At 43.7% G+C, this 20,899-nt stretch overlaps 1 protein-coding gene across 1 annotated transcript in view; it reads left to right on the top strand.

Annotated features, from left to right (window-relative positions):
- ANKRD33B (ankyrin repeat domain 33B) overlaps positions 1-13,864 on the top strand; it is a 47,675-nt gene extending 33,811 nt beyond the window's left edge. Inside the window, exons 3-4 of the mRNA XM_040588424.1 lie at positions 3,561-3,701; positions 10,645-13,864. Coding sequence (XP_040444358.1) covers positions 3,561-3,701; positions 10,645-11,495 — 992 coding nt within the window. The 3' untranslated portion in view covers positions 11,496-13,864. The remainder of the gene's footprint in view (positions 1-3,560; positions 3,702-10,644) is intronic.
- Positions 13,865-20,899: the final 7,035 nt, after the last annotated feature.

Here is a 20,899-nt window from a genome sequence, read left to right as displayed (position 1 = left end):
GGTCCTGAGGGATCCTTCCTTGTGTTTCAGGAGCTGCACGGGTACCACAAGGTACAGATACTAAGGGAGATGACAGGGAGGCCTCTTTACTTTTGCTAAAGGAGTTTAGAATGCACACTTGCCTGTGCTGATTCATGACTGCCCAGACATGGTGCTCAAATCTAAGTGCCAGCTTGAATTAAATAGAATTATCTTAAAGACCAGCTAGAGTCTCAGAAGATAAGTGAATTCAGTTCCTCATACTGCTTTTGATAATTTAAGATTTTCATCCTTCAAAGGAAGTATCTAAAGCTGAAGTTTTTTGCATGGGCTGACCTGAGAAAGATAGGCTGGAGGGTTCAGTGAAAAGCAGTACTTTCTTAACAAGCTTGTTAGTGTAGAAAAATAACCACAGACAGTGCTCTGCTTAGTGTGTGAATTTCAGGTTTGCAAATTGGTCTGTTTACTTGCTCTCTCAATATTTCTTACAGAGATGGGATCCCTTCTTAAAGAGAGCTTGCCTCCCAAAACTCTACATTTGTTGCAGCCTGCAGCAGGTGGTGCCCAGAAATGGGTGGAGATTCTGTTAAAGCAGAGGCAAAATCAAATGTCAGTACAAGGACAATGCAGAAAAAATGGGAGATTGATACAAACCAGAGACTGAAATAATAAGTGGAAAGGAAGGAAGGAAGGAGAGTGGTTTCAAAAGAAGGGAAAAGGGAGGAAGTTTGCATAAAATTTTTTTCTGAGTTCTGCTGCTCAGGACATAGCGACATCAGTGGCAGTATATGGTAACTGGCATACACTGGTGTTCAGAGAGAGTCATATTTGCTCACAAATTGTAGATGTTTTATGTTACAGGGACTGCAAAGCGTAGTTGTTTTATGTTACAGGGACCAGTTTGAGGCAGGGCTGTAGAGCTGGGAACACAAAATCGGAAGTTACCCTAGTTTCTATTTATTAAGGGAGACAAGGGAACACAAACGCCTAAGGCATCCAGAGGATAAAATATTGTGGGTGTCTTCAGTTCCATCCATCCTTCAGAAAGCATTCACTACCCATAAACCAAACATAGGCTTTTGCAGGTACGACTCGAAATTGTGATGTTATGTGGCAGAGCATCTTCCTTACTATGCAGCTTATCCTTTTGCCTGTATTACACAGATTATTAGGTAATATTGTCATCATTATGGGCATTTCCTCTGTGACAGCAATTAAGTGAATTAAGCTATTACAGACATCTGTGCTGATCTCTAAATATGACTCACAGGGTGAAGGAAATGTACCCTGAGCATGCCATTTCTGGTAGAAGATAGATCTGGCTTACAAACAGCAAGAGCCTGATAAAAATTCAGTATCACCAAACTGGCTGAGGCCAGGCTAATTTATTTTAAAGCTGCATACAGCTTTCGTAGCAGACTTTAAATCACGGAAGACTTACCCGGTTTATGATTTAGATACACGCTTCTAGTTTGCCCAGACGCAGGAGAACTGAAGCAAACTTTATGGCCTTAAATCAAAAGTGTATGACAGGGTTTGAACAAAAACTTGGCAGCTCTGAGCTTTGCTTTGAATTTGATACCTGTTTGAACTAGAAATTTGAAGCAAACCTCAGAGGACAGAAGCTCCTGCAGATTAAAACTGAAGTGGTTTTCAGGAATCCCTGAGACACAAAACTTCTGAGAATCATAAACCTCTTCATTTTCTTTGTTATTTTATTGCTGATACTTTTTCTGTCTCATTTGAGGCCATCTGTACTCCCCTGGAGAGTTTTGGCTGAGCAAAGTCTTTCAGGATTGACTCTTAGGATCATCCCAGATTTGCAAAATGTCTCTCACTGCAGCTATACTTTTGGCAAAGGGGAGAACATCTTTAGTAATGTAATAACTGCTGAAAAATCTTCTACCTTATTATTTCTGTTTGTTTCAGTTCCTATCTCTGGTTTCCATGGTCAAAAAGTAGTATTTCCAAAAGTAGCTGTTCCAAAACCTTCATGAAGACACACACTGTAACATCAGTAAAACAGAGCATGTCCTGCAAAACAGTTTAGGCACAAAGATGCTCCCAGTAGTAACCAATACCTTGCTGGGATTTGATCTTATGCCATAAAGTTAGTGAAACTGAAGCCTCCAGTATCGAGTAAGCAGGACTGGGTCACTTGATCCTGCCCTGAACTCAGTTCACTTTTGCTTTGTTCAGCTTGTTGTGGCTTGCCATATCTTTATATTTCATTTGCATTTACTTGGTTTTCTCTGACTCTGGCATGGCTAAGCTGATCTGCACCATCTCTACATTTGCTCAGGTTTCAGGAGCGTTTTCAGTTATACAGCAAGGCAGCAGAGTCCAGCAAATCCTAGGAGATAAAGAGTAACATCTAGAAAACACCTTAAATTAATTGGTAAAGATTTTGTTAACTTGCTTTCCAAAGTGAATGCAGGACTGTGTTGGTACAAAGCAACTGGTGATGAAATCTGCACCAGATGTGACACTGTAGACTTTAAAAATTGTCCTGTATGAATTCTAATCTGCTTCAGTAACATTTCTGGATGAATCTGAATGACATGCATCACAGAATATTCAGCTGGACCGCAGAGTGAGATGAGTGAATATTTTTACAGCTCCTAGTAATTAAATTGTGATTGTTGCAGCTGCCTGACAGACTGCATTATTTTATAAAGCGTCAAAGCACCATAAAATGAATGACAAGTGAAGGGAAAACTGTTTTGAATGAGTCATAATGGCACTAGATATTCATCTTTTTCTAATAGTCCAATTATAAAGACTTGATGTTTTAATTGGTCGTCCAACCGTTTAGCAAGAGATGTCTTCAGCTACTCAGTACGCCCTTGCTGACACCAGTTATCCTGGAGTACGAGGCACATGACTGGCAGCAACTGTTGCTTTTAGAAGCAGAACTTAGGTCATTTATTTTACTACCAAAACTGAACATCAAGCCACATTTTCCTGTTGCTGGAGAGTAGACAAGTGGCTTTACACTGTCAGATGGAAAAATAAAAATGTGGGATTCTATACAAAATACTCCTTTGTCTCTTATCAGGCCTGGCATGGTTTGTTAGTATTATTGGCTGGAACTACCATGTGTCATCACATTTTAATGAAGCACCATGATTCTAAGGCTCAGATTCACCAGGGGAGGGAAAAAGCTGAACCTTTCCAGTCAGTTCTGATGGCAGGCCTTCCTTCCATAAGCTGCAGGAATTACCTTTGCAGTGCTACTCACTGAGTCAAGAAACTGAAGGCCCTTGCAACCTCTGAGTGCCCACCTCTGGTCTTTCAGTTATTCCCCTACCTTACATTGGCTTTCCAGAGAGGAGAGAAACGTGAGAGGATGTGGGAACCCAGGCTTCCAGGCTCCTATACCAGCACTCTGGTCACAAGTCAGTGCCACTTAACCCTAAGGCTGACGACTGCAATGAGAGGAAGAGGATAAAGGAAAAGAGATGTTACTAATCATCTGTGTTTTCCCAGTTATCAAATCCGCAGGAGTAATTTTTTGTTTAACCTTGAGACAGTGCCTTAATTCTGTGACATATTTTCTCCTCTTTTTCATTTGTTTAAAGGGCATATAACCATTACAAACTATTTGTTGAACTATTTTCCTGGGCTTGATATTGAGAAGAGGAATGCATTTGGATTCACAGCACTGATGAAATCTGCGATGCAGGGCCGAACGGAATGCGTGAAAGCCTTGATGATGGCAGGTATGCGGAGTGCTTTGCTGATTCTTTGTCATTGTCCAACTGTAAATATTAGACAGTCACACGCAAACACCAAGACGAAAATTGGCTTCTGGGCTGTTTACTCTGAGAGGTGTGGTGCAACCTGCCCTGGAAACAGGTGCAGCTTTTAAGTAAGTCATAGAGAAGGCGGTGAAGCCACATGCTGCAGGTGCAAGAGCACTCAGTTTGCCTAAGGAAACTCATCCAGGACCTCTCCAAGAGCTCTCAGGGTGTGATTCATTGTCTCCAGGAGAGTTCAGGGAGTGTGATCATGAAGATTTGTAGACAAGGAGTTAATGAATTTCACAACACAGTCGGGAAAGACACAGAGTTTTGCTGCCAGCTCTGTGGGTGTGATGGTGGAAGGGTGCCTGATGGTGGTGGGACAACAGCCAGACCTCCACTCCACCTGCCAGCTGGGGCAGGTCCCGAGGCAGGGAGCAGACAGCTTTGGGGGCTCTGGTTTCTGTCAGGAGAGCTGGGTGTAGGGTTCATATTCCACAGGGGACATTGGTAGGAAATTTGGTGACATAGGAGTAACTTCACTTTCTAACCCCTCCGAGTTTGGTCTCCAGGTTTATGGGCACCAGGGCACCAGGAGGGCTGTATCTGCTGCAAGGAGGGAGTCATGGCACAGGCAGTGAGCAGATCCATCTGTGCCCATGTGCCTGTCTTCACATCTGGAACAGGAAACATGTTCCTTGCTGTTGGCTTTTGGCTGCAGTTGGATTTCTGGCTGTATGCATGGCAAGGCGAAGGGTCCTGGAGAGGAAGCTCAGAAGGGTGACAGGCATTGGGGGAACAGCCTCCGCAGGAGCAGTTCCAGCATACAGCACCTTTTAGCCACAATGCCGTATGGTTTTATTAAGTAATTGGTACATACATTATTAGCTAATAATTAAATAACGAGCACATACTAGTATATCTTCCTGTATTTCAGTTGCAGATATTTGACACATATTAAATATTACGGAAATGGTAGTGGATTGCATGTGAATATTGTTACTGTCTAGACAAGAATCCTACAGGTCCATTTAACTGAGACACCTCTTGAATAAGTAGTTCATTTCAGTCATTTTGCTGTTAGAGAAGTCTAAGCCCTCATAATCTGAATATTTTAAGTTGCAGGCATTTATCAAGCATAATGATATTGCTATTATTCATTTTCTTAACATCCAGTTTCTAGATGTTGATATGACACAGAAAATGTTTAGGTGATGTGGTAACCAGCATGTTATTTTCTGCAAGGTTCTGTAGCCTCTTACACTGGAATCAAGGCTTTGGAATCGGATCATTCATTTTGGAGTTAAATTTTTGTGACACAGAACTATAAAATGGCTGCCAGAGCTCAAGTACTGCTAGACACAGGTGTACTTTCTGGACTAACACATAGTTGTGCAGACGTAAGCTCAGAATTTTCCAGTGCCACTTAAAAATTATCACTCTAAAATGAAAGTTAAATCCCAAGACCTTATGACTTGTCAAATTGACCTTACAGTGTCATGGCTTTCTATTGTTATCACTGCAGATCTGATGGCACCTTGTTCTTTCTGTTCTGGTCACTAGAAGCTATTTCACAACCTTTCTATCTTTGTAGATAATTCACTCCTTGCTATTCTATTTCTTGTACAAAAAGTATCGCTATCAAAGTTCACTATGTCGTTGCTGCCTCTGGCATCTGGATAGCCACCTTCTCATTTTCCTGATTCCTAAGAAGACACAATACTGAGGAGAATAAACCTTTAGCCAGCCAGAAAATGGCTTTGTTAGCCTCCATATCAAGTTTACCTCCAGAAAGTTGTATCAGCCTGTTTGTGCATCGGAGACAGTGAGGATACCAAAGATCATCCATTGGCTAAGGAGGTGTAAAGTTACTATACTCTTGAGTTTCTAAATTACAGTTTATATACATGTTTTGGTGAGTATTTTGCAGGTCTTCACATTTTAAGCTTGAAATAGGGGCCACAAAGGAAGTGTGGTAAATTGCCAGCACTCATTTTAATATCTGATTACTTTTTAGTGCTGTACCACCAGGTGAAAGGGAGGGAGGGAGGGAGCTGCTCATTCAGAATGGATTTAGAAGTAGTTTGGGGCTTAAGGGATGCTGAATGGCCGCTGACAATAAAGTGCTAGTTTGCTGAAGAAGGTGAAAGAAATTGTTTCTAAAAGGTTTGGTGAACAAAACAATTTCACAAATAACCCAGCAAATGTCTATGTTAGAACATAAGAATGCATGGAAGTTTAGGAGGAAAACACCCATGATCAGCTGTGAGTCTACTTGCACAGCTACAAAGCAGGTATGTGTCTTTAACAAAGAGTTACAGCCAGGAGGTTTTTAACCCAGTATCTGTTTAGTGGCTCGGGTAAGATCTCTATTGACAGTCACACACTTACGGCAATGCAGGAGGTCAGTAAAGGAAAATCGCTCACCTTCCCAGCTGCCTAAGCGTGGATTTAACACAATCAGATGGGGAAGAGGTAATGGCAAAGTGTGACAGATGGTTGGAGCTGGATTGCCAAAGTGACTGCTCCTTCCGAAATCTGAGTTCCTGGAGGGTGGCCAAGGTCAATCACTACAAGATTAAGGCGCTCTGAGACACTTGGCCATAATGTTGCTTTTTCAAAGTAAGTCTTTGGAACATGTGAATTTGCTATTCATGAGTGCACAGCGGGTAAGGGGGGAGCCCAGTCGCTCATCGGCAGTTTGTCACAGGCTGCTGCGCTGCCAGGAGCGCGCTGCTGCCAGCATTCCACAAGCAAGCCAGCCTGAGCAGGAGCACAGAAATGCTGGTTGTAATTCACGTGTCAAGCCTCGCTGTAATCTCCACTGTAAACTCAGTCCTGCTTTAGTAAAGTCATTGGAGTGGCTGTGGATCTGGAGACTGGGCTTTAAACACTGTGTATAGAATGGGTTGATAACAGATGCCTGAGCTCTTTCATTCCCCGTCTTTAAACCCAGCATTCCAGTTCTGCTTCTCAAGGGACATTAAACCTTCCTAATCAATAGGATATTTAGATCCCAAAGGGGCATGTGTATTCGAAGTAGTTGTGCTGAAAGTGATCTTCAGGGCAAGTTTCATAGGAAAATCAAGGCAAGCGGCAAATGCAGTTTTCCTAAACGAAAACTTGTAGGCTATACTTACACTGAAATGGTAATTAGTTCAAGAAGACTGCTATCACATTTAAAAAGGGACATGACTATTCATGTCTCCTCCAGATGAGGCATTCTGCTGAATGACAAGTTTGTTCAGAAATGTCTCCTGATTTGTGCAGAAAATCAATACCACTATAGTAAATCATGCTTTAGAAGAGATTTTGTGATACAAAGTATAAAGTCAGCATTGATTTCTGTTGAAAGATCGTGACTTTAATACTCTGTAGTATTGTTTTCTGAGACAAAATTTCCAAAACACCTGGTGGATGCATCTGTCAGGGAGCAGCAGGAGTGGGCTTCTCCTCAAAGGGAGGTGAGCCAAGGGTGACAGAAAGGTACACAGAGGCACTAGCCTCATCAGCGAAGATGCTCTTTGAAGAAACAGAGCAGGGCTGGTGACAATAACCAGGATCAGCCAGTACTGCAGTGATTGCCAGGCAAGTCTGTGGTGACAAGGCAAGTCCACAGAGACAGGGTAGGTCTGAGGTCAAAACAAGAAATTAAGTCTATGGGTCAGGGTCCAAATCAGCAGGGCACTTGGCCAGGCACAGGCACAGCTGCAACATAGCTCAGGCAGGGACCAGAGCTGAGCATGTGAGCTTCGGTGCAGCTCCCAAGCAAAGGTGGGGAGCCCCCAGTGAGCTCTTTCTTACACAGCTTTGTTTTTTCCACAACTCTGATCCAAGGTCTCTCAGCTGCACCGTATCGGGGCTGGCATGTCTTTTCCCTGGAAGTCTTTTCCTTGAAGACAGTGGTAAGCAGGTGTTTATACCTCTTGCTCGTTTACAAGCAGAGCATACTGTTCACTAACAGTTGTATTTGGAGACAGTTCCTTTGGCTGCTGTTCTTCCTGTGGTATGCCTTTGGCTGTTACGTGTACAACAAGGAACCAACTTCCACGTAATCTGCCATGTTCCCAGTCAGCTCCAGTGGGAAGGAGTGCAGGCACAGGCAAGTGTTGAGAAAGGCACAGGACAAGAGGCTAGCCTCAGATGGGAGGGATTCAGGGGGAGGAAGTTTGGGCAGATGGTTCAAAGACGGGTTTGTGGAGCAGGGGGACATGTCTTTGTGTGCCTTTGTTCCTCCCCTCACTGGTTTGTCTGTAGCTTCTGCAGTCATGAACTTCGTCAAAACCTGCTGCCTTTGAGATCTTGCAATCCTTTCTTCAGCCCGCAGCTAACGGACTCTTTGATTTGATTAACCCTTCCTCTTCTTTCATCTCTGCCTTCCAGCTGGGCCCCATGCTTGACTCCTTGCAGTGCCCTTGTGCTTTCTGAGTGGTCCTTTCTGCAAATTTCACTTAAATTTACACTTACAGTGAGATCAGCTGTTTTGCTTAGGGTCTCTCCATCCACATTCACTCCTGGTCTGTGTCTCTAGCATCCTCTTTTTAGGGATTATCTCAGAGACATAGAAATCTGGTACTTACGAGAGTTAAAATTGAGCTTTTGGTCATTGTCCCTATGGTCTCTTTTTTCATCTGTTTTTCTGTAATGACAAGACATTCTTTGTGGGAAAGGTTAGACTGGACCCATTGCAAACTGGTTCTCGCAATCATTCCTTATATCTAGTCCTCCTTATGCTAGTTTGAAATACTGTCACCAAGATAATCCACTCTGAAAAAAACAATTTATCATAATGTTTCTCTGGCCTTTTCCTCAGGTCTTGGTCTCTGGACATCTCCCTCTTCCAAAGCAATGGGACAGAATCTCTTTTCTTTTGTGACAATATCTGTGTAGGTCAGTTTTGTGTTGACTGAAAATGGTGCTTCAGCTGACAAAGAAGCCGTGCAAGAAGTCAAGCATTGTGGTCCATTCATATCCCAGCTTGAAGCTCTTTCAAGAAACCCAGAAATTACCTAGAGGGCCAGGGATATGTGTAAACCACAACTGAACGTTAAAGAGCTCAGTTATGTTGAAAGCAGCTGGGCAAAGTGCCCGTGCCTGGCCCAGGGAATGTGCTGCAGACTGCTGAACAAAGTCTGCGTTCTGGAGTGTGCAAAGCTCCCTCTGAGACCACTCAAAGTTTAAAGGCAGAATGTAAAACCAGGGGTTTTCAGCTTAAGAATGTGGCTGCCTGAAACCAGAGAGTATTCACTCATTCTCCTATTGATTTCATTCATTCACCCACATACCTATCTAGTGTAAAACATCAAGATGTGCGTGCCCAGGTGGTATGCCCAGGATCACTTGGGTGCTATGCAAAGGATATGATGTTCACTGTCAAGTCCTCGACACATCTCTGAGATCCTTTTTGACTGGCAACACCAAGCTAGTTTTTGGACAGGTCTTTTGTGCCCTTTAACATTCACCAGCTGTAATGTATTGGGTGTTTGCAACAGTGCCTTGCTGACTCCAGCTTGCAAACCCACTTGTTGCTGCTCATTGTTCTGCAGCAATCCTTCCAAAGGTGCACTCTGCACTGAGCTTCTGCCATCCCTTACAGAGCTCTTCTGTGTGAGCAGAACTAGGCACATGCCATCCTCACTGACAAACACCTACAGTCCCACCCTAATACCAGAAGTGAGAGGACATTCCTGCAATTTACTGCATGCCAGGTAATGTGACAGCACTGGATATAGTACTACAGAAGTTGTAAAGGGTACGGTAGAGCAGACCGGGATGCTTGCTCCTCCTGTTACTCTTGTATCCTCTCTTCAGGCAGCCAGGTGGCCTGGAGGAGAGTGGAACCCCACTTGAAAGCAAAAGAGTGAAGAACAAAGGCAGAAGCCCATGTGAGGGAGCTTACAGGAACATGGAGAGATCAAAAGGAAGGCAAAGCTGGGAAAGGATGCAGAAATGTATGAGAGAGAGAATGGTGATGGGGACAGATGTCAGAATTGGATGGATCATAAACTGGGAATAGGGGGAGGACAGGCCAAAAGATTATAACCACTAGAGATTATTTCTGTGCAGGACCTAACACTGTACTTTGAATGTCTATGCCTCTGCTGTCTGGCATGTGTCCCAGTTGCCTCTTATGGCTGGTCCATTTGGTGATAATAGCATGGTTTTGCTAACAATTACTTCATTTCTTCAGGGCTGGTAATCTAAGGTAAATGAGAACAACTGTTCTGGGCTCAGACTGAAGGTCCATCTCTGACATGTATGGAAGCTTTCCTTGTACTTGATCACCCTCGTCACCATCCTCTCAACTTTCCCTAATTCTATAATCTTCTTTCAGAGATAAGAGAACCTGAATTGTACACCTGGGGTTTTCTCTGTTTTTTCCCTTCTTTTTTCCTTCTATTTTTTAATGTCTTTCTAGAAATTCCTTGTCTTTTATTTGCTGTTTTCACCCCTAGTGAGCACTGAGTGGATATTTTTATGGAACTTGTGATCATTAGCCCACCATCTCTCTTCTGAGTGGCAGCAATCAGTGAAAAGCCCATTATTCTGTATGGGAAGGATTTTTTTGTGTACAGAATTGTTTCTATTTTTGTCACTCTTTTCTTGTGAGCTCAAGTAAATGGATTTTAAAATGGTAGGTGACATTCAATGCAGTTGAAATTCATTATGTCATCCTTTGCGTTGTTTTAAGAGAATTCCATATATACAACCTTAGCTTCTTTTATTTTTTTTTAATAAAACAGGAGTTCAGAAAGTCAGGAACCTGATTTCTCCTTATCGCATGTTCATTTTGACACAAATATTGTATGTTGTAGTGACATTGTCCTGCAGGGATCTGCCTGATTCAATTCTGATCATAGGAACAAAAGTGCGGGCAGTTTCAATAACTAACGCCAATTGTTTTTCTTTTCTTTTCTTTGAGGGGCAAATGTTCATGCGACTGACCCAAGCCGTAGACTGACTCCATGGGAATGGGCTTGTTACACAGGAAGATCAGAATCTGCCTTCATCATGCAAAAGCTGATGGACAGGCCGTGCCCAGAACAGGTTTGTGATCAGTATAAACCAGAATGGCCAAAGATGAAGGAACTTCTTGCCAAGGCTGCAGAGCCAAAAAGCTGTTTGCAGAGGATTTCTGAGTGCATGAGGGCAACTCTCTCATTCCAGTCTTTCTATGGTCCAGAAGAAGATGGGGTCCTCGACCACATGGTAAAGGTGACAACCAGCTTGGGCAGTCCTTTCATTGCTCTGTCATGCCGGACTGTGTGCCCAGGCAGCCCACCTTCTGTGGGGAAACGCAGGCTGGCTGTGCAAGAAATCCTTAGGAAGCAGAGAGCCGAGGAGATCCGATCTCAGGACAAAGATCACGTTAGCAGCTACGAGAAGCTGTTTCAGAACTCCAAAGTCACACTGATCCCTAAGAAGAAGGACCGACGAGCCAGCCTGCAGCCCATCAGCCTTGCAGTCTCTCAAGTGAACACCATAGCCACCAGGAAAGCAAGCCTCTTGCCACTCCACCTGCTTAGACGGAGCAGCGTCAGGCCGGGATTTGTCATCCCCAAAGTCCGTATCAGCAAGGCTCCTCCACCCACTTTCCAACCAGAAAAGGCGAGAAGGAGGAGCAGCGCGAAGGACGACCCCTATTTGCAGATTCCCAAATGGAGGTACAAGGAGGTAAAAGAGGAGCGGAAGAAGGCAGAAGAACAGGAGAAGAAAAGAGCAGCAGAGGCTCAAAAGCAGAGGCAGGTATCTCCTGCCAGAAACAGGACCTGATTTAAAGGCAGTTGTTTAGAAGGTTTCAGAGCGGTTAGTCTTGTTATCTGAGCAAGATAACAGATTGAATGCCTTGGTGCATGCCCACTGCTCATGGAGCTGGAATACTGAATAATGGCCTTTCAGGTGCAGAAACAGGGCAAGGGCTAACCCACAGTGTGTCTGATGGTGGAGCAGGAAGGTAATTTGAGGTGGAAGACTTACTAAGTTTACCTGCTGTTGGTAGGAATTCTTAAGCGGTGCAGTCCTTTTGCGGTTTCCTTTTTTTCCAGCTCCAGGTGAATGACTGAGAAACAGCTTGAAAAACAATATGACTGTGAAATGATTGTATTTCATGTTTGTTCATTTTGTAATTGACAAAAAGCAGGAGTTGTGCTTTTGACACTAGACATTCCTCCCTCTCCTTCCTTAGGTAGACGTATTGCAAGGTTTTATAGTAATAATGAAAACTTGAAAATAATGAAAATAATGAAAAGTTTGAAGTATACTACAGTGTTGGTGGGCAGTAAAAATCCAGGTCTACAATTGTTTTGAATATACTAAGCACTTTATTTTAATTCCAGTAATCAAAGTTTAAGACAGGATAGGTTTTGAACTGTACAGCTCTATGCAGTCGGTATGGATGCAGTTCTTAATGCTATTGTTTGTTATGTTGAATACAAAAAGGGCTGCATATGAAACATTTCTGTAATTGAGGTATTCACATCCTCTTCAGGTATGAATCAGGGGCAGGGACTGATTTGTTTGGAGCAAGAGAGAAGCTGAGCTAATTTTTGAATGCCACTGTCACATGGGATTTGCCTCTCCCATTAAGTTTCCCTGTATCTGCTACCTTTGTCTCCTCTTTAGTCTCAGGGAATATTTTGTTATTGCATTTAACTATGATATAAGGGAGATGGTGAGCCACAGGTGGGCTTTTATTGAGGTTGATATTTAAGTTCCTGTTAAAAAACCCCATCAGGTTTATTGTGAACTTTCCCAGATTATAGCTCGGACAGGAAAATTATGCAGCTTCCAGAAGTTCAGGCAATTTTCCGGGTATCAATCCAGCCATATGCTATGAACATCCAGTCAGAGATGCAGTATCAGGCAGCTCGGCCACAGATGTTTGGGAAACTGTGCCAGATGTCATTGTGAGCTTTGGTAGCTTGCCTATGGGTGCCTGGAGAGGGCAGTACCTCATCCCTCTGCCTCAACGCTGGGAGAAACCTACCTTCCCTAGTAGAGTGCATCTCAAAGCGGCAGTTCCCACGGGTTGCTGCAGGTTCTTGTGGTCCACGTTAAGGTTTCATTTGGTTTCCCCAGCAGTCTGAATGGCATGCCAAATCCTGGCAAATTCTGATAAGGGTGGGCTGTAAACCTTCTTCAGCTGCTTGCTGAAGAAAGACACCATTCGTAAAAGTAGAGGTCAGACACCAACAGTGAGTCACACATGCTCAGGCTATGTTTTTTCTCAGGCTTTGCTCCTGTTCGAAATTAAATGTGCTGTGGTGTATCATCCTCACGGTGTTGCTCTGCTGGAGCCCAGGCAGCCCCCAGCTGCTGCTGTCACCAGCTTCCCCCTTCAATTAAAGGGAGGGAAAACTTTTCCATCCTTTACTTCCACAGCACAAAGGCTGGCTACAGTCTCACTGAATTTGTAGTGAAACTGTGTGTCATGCGAGAAATAAATTCAGCTCATGGAAAACTAGCGCCCAGATTGGTGTTGGTAGCTAGCGCCTGCAGGGTCAGGGCTTGACAGAGGTTATGGCAGACATATGAAACAAGGATTTTTCCACACAGCCTGTTCTTTGTACCTCTTGCTGGAGTAGCTGTACTGGCTAGACTGCATTGCCAGGTAACCTCCCAGGTCAGAGCTGGAGGAATATGCACGCTGCTAATAAACCTCCCCAGCCCTGTGAATACAAAGCAGATTTTAGTCTGCAAGTGCATCAGTGCTGTGCAGTTCATAGGCACCAATTTTGTAATGGATTTGGTATGACCAAAATATAAGATGAACTCATTTCTTTGGAGACTAGGAAGACAATCTTTTAGCTGTTTGTGGCAAACATATCAGGATGGATTTTGAATTGGTACACTGGATTAAACGGTTTAAGTTTTGTTTACTGCCAATCCAGCGTACTGACGATTTACCATTCAGATTCACTATCTGAAAAGCAACCTGTGCTGCAGGTGAACACTTGAATTTGCACTCTCGGTATCACTTGTAGGAGACATACAGTTGACAGGTGCTCTCAGGGATTAACGTACAGCATGTTAAAATTAGGGGCTGAAAATGAAGCCGGTTTTCTAACCCTTTGTACTTTAATGCGTATATGTGTATAAGTATGTGATATTTCCATTAAAAGAGGTACAAGCTGTTAAATTTATTTGGTGACCTTATTCTTCAGAGTGGTTTGAGAATGTTGCCTTTCACTTTTCAGGAGATGAAAAAGTCCACCCTCTTTCACCAATGGACTGATCAGCACCATCACAAACGTGTTTTACAATGCTAAATACACATCCCAAGCTTAATACACACCCCAAACTTGGCAAACTGTATGCCCCAAATCAGTTCCCTACCTATAAAATACCTATATAATTAAGTTATATTAAGTATATGTTATATTAAATTTAACCCTACCCGTAAACCTACCTATTGGAAACACAGTTATACATACGTGTCATTCATATATAACAGGGGTCCTCAAACTACGGCCCACGGGCTGGATACGGCCCCCCAGGGCCCTCAATCCGGCCCCCGGTATTTACAGACCCCCCCGCCGGGGGTTGGGGGGGAAACCAAGCAGCCGCAGATGGCTGCCTGCCACTGCATCCGCGCGCCGGCCCCCTGGTTAAACAGTCTGAGGACCCCTGATATATAAAGTAATAGATGTATATATAACATCTATATATATTCATCTATGTTTATAAAATATATACATATAAAAAGCCACTCGCCTCCCGGTGATAATGTGAAACACTAAAATATGTTAATGATGACCATGTCTAAGAAAGCTAGCGTTGAATAATTGTTCTGTAAGAGGAACAAATCATTCAGGGTATAATACGGAGGGTAGAAAGAGAAAACAGACCAGCTGCCTTTTCACTGAACACTATGGAGCACTTGCATGGGAAGAGGCAGGGGATTCTGTGAAAAATCGTACTTCATTGGGTAATTAAAGTTATTATGCATATTAATTTTGCCTAGTCAGGTTTAAATTTGGCACTCCTTTTGGCACATTTGAATTTACAATGTTCATAGCATTCTTTTATGGCTATAAAACTGTGCAGAGGTTTGTGGATAATTAGTGGGCCAAATGCTGCTGTTTCAGTCCACTCTCAGGAAAACAGAAAAGGTTGGGAAAAAGGGTTCTGGTGGTTCCTTTTCCCCTTCCCATCATAGCAGCTTCCCACATGAACGCTACTTTGCTGCTTTGCTCAAGCCCTTCCTCTCAAACAAATAAAAAATAAAACAGAAACCCTCAAGAGGCAGATGTACAAAATCCATGCTCACAGATGCCATTCTGGCTGTTTTCAGTGCTTTCTCATAAGGCACTGATCAAACAGTGAGCTCTTGTAAATGTGGATCAAGAAAGGGGCACAGGAACTGCTCGAACATCACCCTGTGTGCGTGCGCGGGCGTGTGTGTGCCTATGGTATTTTTGCTTTTGGTGCCATAGTAACTGCTTCGGGCAGTCTTAAACACCAAAGGTGCTTTCTGAGTCTCTATACACAGCCTTCTACTGACAAAAGTGATAAAATATTTACTTTCCAACAGCATCTGGCAACGAGAGCTAAGGTTTCCTCGTGCTTGCTGCCGTTACACTGAAGCCAGCTTTTTGCAGAAGCCAGTAGTGTGGGGATGCTCTGCATTATTGTGTGACAGCGTTAATGTGACACAAATCAATAAACGATGCCATTAAATAATGGCCCCACTAAAAGTTCTGTTCCAAACCAAGGTGAAACAGTGTTTCAAAAGCATATACAGACGTAGCTGTATTGAAAACAGACATGCTGTATTACCAGCTTGGCTGCTTTCCCAGGGAAGTGTAGTGGAATAGTTGTCACTCAGGATTTTACCCAGTTTCCATGCAAGGGACATGTGGTCTTCGACCACCTGGTATCCTTTTCCAAAAGCTGCAGTCACAGCCTCCTGAAGTGTATCATTATCAGTAAGATAAACCAGCATTTGTATGGTGAGCATAGAACCGAACATACCAGTCACATTAAAGCAATCTTGCTTTGTTTTGTTCTCAAAATTTTGTTTAGCAAACTCAAATTTGAGTAACGTGCTCAGTTAAAGAAATACTTTGTGGATGTTTTACACGCTCACTTTAACTTTGTCAAAACTGTGGGGTTTATTCTTCATCTGATTGACTGTATCAGCCTTTTTTTTTACGTTCTTGGGTGCAATGAGCAGTGTTTGCCTGTGGTTTCCCAGTCACTACGAGGCAGCCTTTTGCAAGAGCCTTTGTAGGCTTACGTGGGGTTTTCTGCAGCAGCACTCCTGAGAGTCTGCACCTGCTCTTTGCTAGAAGAAACTCTGTTAGCTACCAAGTGGCTGAGCCACAACAACCAGGCTTTGTTTCCTTAGTCACGGGACTGATGGGCCCTAGTTCTGGTTGTACACTCAAACTGGGTTCTCCATGTTCTTGGGTAATCACTTGCCCAACAACTTGCTTATTTGTGAGCTTTAAATACCTTGAGGTGACTTGGGGCTTCCATGACAGTTAAAGCTATTGTGCTGAGAGAATGCCAAGGGTAAAGTGCTGGACTCGAACTGCACATCAGCTGTTCAAAGAAGAAATAGCCATGTATCATGGTGAGCTCTTCTCTGTATTTAAAAACAAAACAAAAATTTTAAAAAACCTCAACCAAACAGTTGAACTGATTTAACTGAAAAGTTAATCCAAACAAGTATGCGCAGGCTCTCTTGGGTTGGTTTTTATCAGGCTGATATTTACTTAACCAGCTTGAGATTAAAGTGATGTAAATCATTCTTCCTGAAATCAGAGTTTCCACCCAGAGAACTGTGGCAGCTCAACTAAATGGTTTTCAATGGAGAGTGCTGCCCTGCCACGGGGCAGAGGGCTGTTTCCTTGACCTGAGGGAAGGCTCTGCCCTGAGCTCTCTGCCAACCCATTTGGGTTTCCTTGCAGCTTTCATTTTTCCAACAGGATGGTAAGGTGCTCATTTCTCGTCTACACCTCATCGTTGATGAGCTCTTTTCACACACAGCAGAGTCAACGGCACCTCCTGGAGCAGGTCAGGGCCTCTGGCTCACCTTCGGCTAATTACCAGTCTCACCTTCATTAATATGGCTCACAACTGTGAGAGACCCTTCCCCTTGCACGGTCCCCAGCATCATGCTACAGTTTTGCTCTGTCATTTGGATTTGGGAAACTTTAAACCCCTGCATGCAGCACTGGGTTAGGAACGGCATCGTTGCCGTCCTCCACAGAGAACTGGTCTCTTTCCATCAAGTAAAACACTGGTTTAATCTTTAATTCAAGGCTGTCTTTTGAGGATCACAGCCCCAGCTCAGGAACAAAGTGAGCCTGACAACAGTCAGAGGCAGAAAATGAAATATTAATCCATGCTTTCATGACATCCAGGCTGGATTACAGTAATTCCCTGTCTGCAGGTCTTCCCAAGGCCACCTCCTACAAAACAGCTTGTACAGAAGCCAGCTGTGAGATTTAACCATGTACTGCAGACAAACAGCCCACTTCCAGAGACTGAGTTTGGGGCTTGCTTGGAGAACGCTAGTCCTTCTGTGTCTCCAGGTACGCTCTTCAATTGCCAGGTGTAGAGCACATCCTAACTACAGGTATTTTTGGTCACTAAAAAAAGTCTCAGCTTCAGTATGTGTCTATCTGTACAAGAGAGAAAAAACCCCCAGAAAATCTATAAGCATGGTAAGCAAAATCTACTCACATGGTAGGGAAGTTCTGGTCCTTTCCCTCCTAAACTCATCGTCCCAGGATAAAGGATGTGTGCTATAAGAAGGTCACCCTTTTTCTTTTAGGTGATTGGGGCAAGAATTAGTTAAATTGAAAAAACCAACAAAATTAGGCCATTGTGAAGAGCTGAGCAATGTACACCAGACAGCTAGGATATGACCAAAGTAAAGAGAATGTGAGTCTGAGGAGAAAAAGAAAATCACCACCACAGGGGGATACGGGCTGAAGAAAACAATGAGGGAAGAAAACAGATTAAAGTCAACATCACCATCTAGGTATTTCCAGAAGCCTCAAAGCTGCATCTATTTGTGTTGGCACATTCTGGATTGAGTGCAGGCCTTGTTCCAGTCAGACTTGCTTGTTTCCTCTGTGCCTTGGTTTCCCCACCAATTAAACAAAAATATTTTCCTAAATGCCAGGTTAACTCATAAAGTCAGCTCTTGGTTATGAGGTAATGAGGGAAAAGGATAGGTGGGAAAACCCATAGAAACAAAACCACATAATGAAAACCATGTCCGTCAAGCAAATACACGTCATCTATTGGCTTTGGAAAACCACATAAAGTTCTTTACAGATGGCAGAGGCAGTTTGGATGTCAGGGGCCAGACTGGAGCCTGGGGTGATCCCAGTGGTAGCCTGCAGATGTCAAATGATGAAGCCAGACACATCCAGAATGTAGATCACCTGCTGCTCATGGCTGGAGGCTGGCTATACCTGTACAGCTTCTGAAGACAAAGAAGAGTGACAGCACTCATGCATTCCCCACAGTAAAGACACCATTAATGGCAACATCCTTCAAAACACATGAAAAAAAAAATAAAGTACTTCCCTCAGCGTAACAGGGAGCTCATAAGTACCTTTGGCCTGTTTTTCCCACAAAGTGCTTTCCTTTGGTAAATGAGTATTTGCTGTATAGCAAAAAGTAGGCTGAAAGCTTTGCCTAGAAATGCAAGACTAAAAAAGTTTTGCATCATATACCACCATCACGCCCCACTTTTCCGAAGGGTTCCATCTTTTGGAGATTCCAGTGGGCTATTTAATAGATTTATGAAGTTATGAAAATGACAGCCGGGCCCGTGCAATCCAAATGCCATTAAATCCCTGTGTGGCCATTTACCGTTAGCTGGGCTCTTCTGAAAGCTTCATGTGAGCCAAGAAGAAACACCAGGGAACGACACTTAGAAGGAATTTAAATGAACCCGGGGCAGGAGAAGAGAGGAAGGAGACATAGCAGCAGCAAGCTAGCAGCAGCAGCAGGTCAAACAAAGCCAAGTTCTAATTTAACAGTGACAGTCCTCCGCCAGAGTTATTTAAAAATCACATTAATGTACGGATATTACTCTTCTGATACAATTGTGAGTCTGCACCCACCCAAAATAGCCTTCATATTTCTAGGCCCAGGGAAGAGCAGAAGAAAGCAGTGTCTCCTTCACTTGTGGCCTGAAGGTTTCTCCCTCGTTCTCGAGTAGGTGTGCTAGTCATGTCACAGCTATCAAACCCAATCCAACCATGTGATAATAAACTTGTGAAATGAGTATGAGATGCTCTGAGCACACACTGATAAATGCTTTAGGAGAACAGCAGATATTTCACTACTTCTATTCTGGGCAAGATTGCCTTTTAAACAGGCTGTGCAGTATTCAAGCTTTAGCTTGTCACAGTTCCTCTGAACTTTCCAGAAATGTAGCCGAGGCAGGTGATGTTTGAATGGGACTGTAAAAACTTCCTAGGCACTGAGAGAGTCACAAGTGAGCATGAAGCAGAAGGTGGTAAACTAGGCACTGGGGACACCAGCTGAGCCCATGCCCTGTCACAGGCTGGACAAAACGCAGCACTTTCTCATCTAATTTATACAAAGTTATTGAAGTAAACATAAAAATAAATACTATTGTCAGTACAGTAGTCAGACATCTTATTTTGATATGAACTTGAACATGTTTTACCCTGATTTCAGCTTCTGTTTTAATGATACTGCCAATTGCTAACTTTGGGTTTCAGAGTCAACAATCCCATTAAGACGTGAAGGGTGCACTTTTTTCTTACAGATAGTTTCAGGCAGCCTGCAAACCGGTATATCAATGCCCTGGTTACACTGCTCACATTTTCAAGATAGCATCAAGAAAACTGTAGTGGTGGGAAGGAGTGGAAGCGGGACTTCTTGAGCACCATGGTGCACCCAGACCTCTGCAGCAAGGTCTGCAACCTGCGGCAAGGTCTACACGTTGCCAAGGTCTACGAAATACTTTGGGACCCACTCATTCCTTTCCTAGGATTCCTTGCAAAGAGTTTCTGCTAATTTCAATTGTATCAGCATCTTTCCTTTAGGAAAATATCTACTGAGCTAGGCAGTGAATGCTGGGATGCTGGCAAGGAATGTAGCTATTTAAATGCTTTTTCACATCTGTTTTCACAGGCAAAGCCTATGAAATTGTAACAATAACCACATGCATTTTACTGGTACGCAATCAATTTCTGTGAAAGATAACAAAAGCTTCCACGGAAATGGGCTAGAAATTCAGATCTCTTAAAATCCAAGTCCATACTCTAAACAACATGCTCTAGGCATTGCTGTAAACGCTGCTTATACTGAGGGACTCAATGCGTGCTTTTATTAGGTTACTCGTAAGCAGACGCAGTCACATGTGGTGTGTAACACCACATATTTTATGTCTGGTGCAAACTCAAAACATCCTATGGTCCAGAACAAAACACACTTGTTCACCCCTCTCCCATCAGCTGCTCATCAGCAACAAGCTTTCACAGGCTCTCCTAACGAATAGCGCCTGGTGGCTGGATGCTGCTTGTCACCAGCAACGCCACACATGCTGGGGCTCTCTGAGCTGCCTGACCCCTGCAGACCATGCAAGGCAGTGTCCTGGCAGTGCTCCTCCGAACTCCTACATCAACAATGTTTGGATGTAAACCTCAGAGACCCTCACCAAGGAAGGGCAGAGATCATATTCCGGTCTTCCATGCTGGTCTCTGGCTAAAACCGAAGGCTGTCCACTGCATCATCCATATAACTGACTGGGACAGAACAACACAGGGAGACTCACCGCTAGTACAAAAGGCTGTCGAGAGCACTCAGAACCACTTTCTGATACTTCATGACCTCTCTTAGGCTTTGTTGGTGCTCAAAGACATCCTTGAAATGCCTTTTCTTTGAGTAACTATTTGGTTTTTGTCCCTGATGTACAGACCTCTGTCATGCCCGCACTCTCCCACCTCAGCTGACCCCAGGTGAAATTTCTGAGCAAGCCAAAGGCATCTGGTTGGCATTAATGTTTCTCCCCTTGCTGAGAGCCTCTCCTCTGGGATGTTGGCAGCAGCGATGTACAGACAGGACCATGCCTAGTTCCCTCCAGGAGCGCAGCTCCAGTGGTGCTAAGTTTCAGGGAAGGGGGACAGGGCAGTTGAGAAGCAGTCACCGTAAGACTGTGCAAGACAGTGTGGTGACCT

Source organism: Falco naumanni, chromosome 3 (genome assembly GCF_017639655.2).
Source record: "Falco naumanni isolate bFalNau1 chromosome 3, bFalNau1.pat, whole genome shotgun sequence".
NCBI lineage: Eukaryota > Metazoa > Chordata > Aves > Falconiformes > Falconidae > Falco > Falco naumanni.
The sequence above is the reverse complement of the archived record's forward strand: the minus strand, read 5'-3'. Positions and strand labels throughout refer to the sequence as shown.